General features: G+C 49.8%; 1 protein-coding gene across 4 annotated transcripts in view; it reads right to left on the bottom strand.

Annotated features, from left to right (window-relative positions):
- Atp11b (ATPase phospholipid transporting 11B (putative)) overlaps positions 1 to 328 on the bottom strand; it is a 95813-nt gene extending 95485 nt beyond the window's left edge. For all 4 annotated transcript variants that reach the window (XR_003377405.1, XM_026782240.1, XM_005343792.3 and 1 more), the window contains exon 1: positions 32 to 328. Coding sequence is in view for 3 of the 4 variants with exons in the window: in XM_026782240.1 (XP_026638041.1) it covers positions 32 to 58 (27 nt within the window). In the remaining variant the exon portion in view is untranslated. The remainder of the gene's footprint in view (positions 1 to 31) is intronic.
- Positions 329 to 3001: the final 2673 nt, after the last annotated feature.

Raw genomic sequence — 3001 nt, 5'->3', positions numbered from 1 at the left:
CCCGCGCCGCCCGGCCCCAGCCCTCACTCACCAGCTGCTGCCGGACCCAGCGCCACATGCCCCCGCCGTCGCCGACGCCGTTGTGGCCCGCCGGACGCGGGGCCCAGCGGCAGCAGGTGGAGGAGGTCGCCGAGTCTGACCGGAGCAGGCGAGCCCCTCCGGCTGAAGTTCAGCTAGCAGGCGTCTCACTACCCGAGTCGGGTCCCCATCCCGTCACCCCGGCCAGGGGGTCCTACAGGCGCGGCCTGGCTGCCAACCGCGCTCCGCGAAGCTGAGCTTCCCGCTGCGCCGCGGCCACCTTCATCTCTGACCGTTGTCACCCGAAGCACCGCTGCCCCCACAGCGCCGCCCCGCCCTCGCCGCCATGGCCCCGCCCCCAACCCCTACGCCCCGCCCTCGAGGACCATAGTCCCGCCCCAAGACCCACCCCTTTTCGCCGTGGCCCCTCCCCGAAGCCTTGCGTCCCAGCCTCACCTGCCGTGGCCCCGCCCCCATGCGTTGTGTCCCACCCTCGCCAGCCGTGGCCCGCCCCTAAGCCTTGCGTCCCACCCTCGCCCGTCTTGGCCCCGCCCCCAGTCCTTGCGTCCCAGCCTCACCTGCCGTGGGCCCTCCCTCTACGCTCTCTCTTCGCGGTCCTCCTTTCGCCGTTTCCGGGAGGGTTTGCATTTCTCCTTTTGGGTACCTGGTGTGTGACGAAAGCGTGGTCTAGATCGCAGCTGCTCCCGCCCGCTCTCGGAGCCTTTCCCGAGTCCCGGTCAGCCGGCGGGCGAGGCTGCCGCACTCCTCTCACCCGGGAGTTGAGCAGGCAGTTCTCCGGCTCTGCCCTGTTGCAGGTCTGTGTCCCCCAACACGCATCCGCACCAGAGAATGGGACCAGAAGGTTCGTTTCCAGAAACCATGAAATTGTCAAAGGCTTTCTTTTGGGAAATAAATGTGATCAAAATAAATTGTATAAAATTCTCAAAGAATTGGTGGAGATATTATTTTAAGAAAAATGTCAAAGGCATGTAATTGCTTCACACATAGCTCAGCGAGTGACCGCGGCTGGTTTTTCATGCCGGGGGAAAGGTTGAGATTTCTCTTTGAGAATCAGCCTGCGCCTTGGTTTCTGGGGGTATTCCTGAGGTCCTGTCCTGCTGAGCTAAACTGCAAAGGATACTGCAAAAGCTTTCTGTGGAAAGCTAATTCCCCCTAATCGCCACACATGCAATGAAAACTACCCTGTAAGTGACTTCGCTAACAAGGCTGTGGGTAACTGGTAAGAAGGAACAGACAAGCAACTAGAACGAGTTTATGCTGTTCAAACGCAGCTACCTGGACGTCTTCTGTCCATGTGTCTACACAACGTGCTTTCTTTTTTCCCAAGTCAAAATACTTCAGCATCAGACGTTTGTAAACTGAAAAATAATACTGAATAAAAACCTTAATCTAAGCTACCATGATTAAACAAATCAATCGGTTTCAGCAGGAATTATTCATACAACCCGGCTCTAACCTTTCTTTACAGTATCTATGGCCTATAATATTATTCAACTTCAAAAGAGAAAAAGGAACCTTATTTTTGTTCCAATGACTGAGCCTTACTTTATCAAAGCAGCATGAAGTACGGGTGTGTTTATTAAAGAGAATAGGTGATAGTTCTGTTCCTAAGAGTGTGCCAGAACCTACTGCATCAAAGTCTACCGAATATTCTAATTTATCCATCAGTTCTTTGAAGTACATGTTATCACCGTCGTGTGAATGGAGAAATGGAAACTCAGGTTAAATAATTTGGCAAAGTTGTGATTCAGATTATGGATCGCCAGGCAATAGAACATGTGTTTTTAAACTTTATCCACAACAAGCTTTTTTTTCATATTTCATTTCCAAGAGATTTGGTTATAAATTAGGCCTGGAAATTCTTATGTATATGCCACCAAAATTGGCCCGGACGACCTGTGAAGCAGCTATCTAGAGAATACTGTATGTGTCACTGTTGACCTGGGTTCCAATTTTCTAAAAGTAGAAGTAGGCAAGGGGGTGGGAAATCAGGAAGGAGTTGGTTCTAGGTGTTATGAGGCAACACAGTAGAGCAACTCAAGCATGTGAAGGCCATAATGAAAGTTCAGTTCTCAGGCACGAAAAAAACCCAGCAATATAGCAGCATTTTGCTCTGAACATTTTCTACCAGGACCATAAGCAGGAGAGTATTTTTATACTATAGTTATTATTGTTTTTTTAAAGTTCTAAATTCAATATTTTATTTTTACTATTATCAAATTTTTGTGAATATAATATAATTATAGGAAAATATGTAATTGTTCTTTATGAGCTTTTTTATTTTATTTATTTCTTAAAAAAAATTTCCACCTCCTCCCCTCCTCCCATTTCCCTCCCACTGCCCCCACTTCCCCTTCCCCTCCCTCTCCGGTCCTAGGAGCAGTCAGGGTTTCCTGCCCTGTGGGAAGTCTGGTGGTAAAAATCCTCTACACGTATAATTATCAGTGGCTTTTTTTTTATTTAATTTATTTATTGGATGTTGCAGGGCGGGGGCCACTTGTTTGTCCCTGCCGCCCCGGCTAGCTTAGCCCTGAAATAACCACGCAGAAACTGTATTATTTAAAACACTGCTTGGCCCATTAGCTCTAACTTCTTATTGGCCAACTCTTACATCTTAATTTAACCCATCTCCATTAACCTGTGTACTACCACGAGGTTGTGGCCTACCAGCAAAGTTTCAGCACATCTCTAGCAGCGGATCCATGGCATCTCTCTGACTCCGCCCTTTCCCCCAGCATTCCGTCCAGTCCCCCCGCCTAAGTTCTTCCCTATCAACAGGCCAAGGCAGTTTCTTTATTCATTGATGGTGATCACAGCACACAGAGGGGACTCCCACATCAAGTGGAGGTAGGAGTGTGTGCCACGGTGGGTGTGTGGAGGGCAGAGAAAAATTTTTAGAGATCAGTTCTTTCCCCCCACCGTGTGGGGCCCAGGGATTGAGCTCAGGACATCAGGTTTGGCA

The sequence above is a fragment of the Microtus ochrogaster genome, chromosome 1 (genome assembly GCF_000317375.1).
Source record: "Microtus ochrogaster isolate Prairie Vole_2 chromosome 1, MicOch1.0, whole genome shotgun sequence".
Lineage (NCBI taxonomy): Eukaryota > Metazoa > Chordata > Mammalia > Rodentia > Cricetidae > Microtus > Microtus ochrogaster.
Note: the sequence above shows the minus strand (reverse complement) of the source record. Positions and strands in the feature narration are given on the sequence as shown.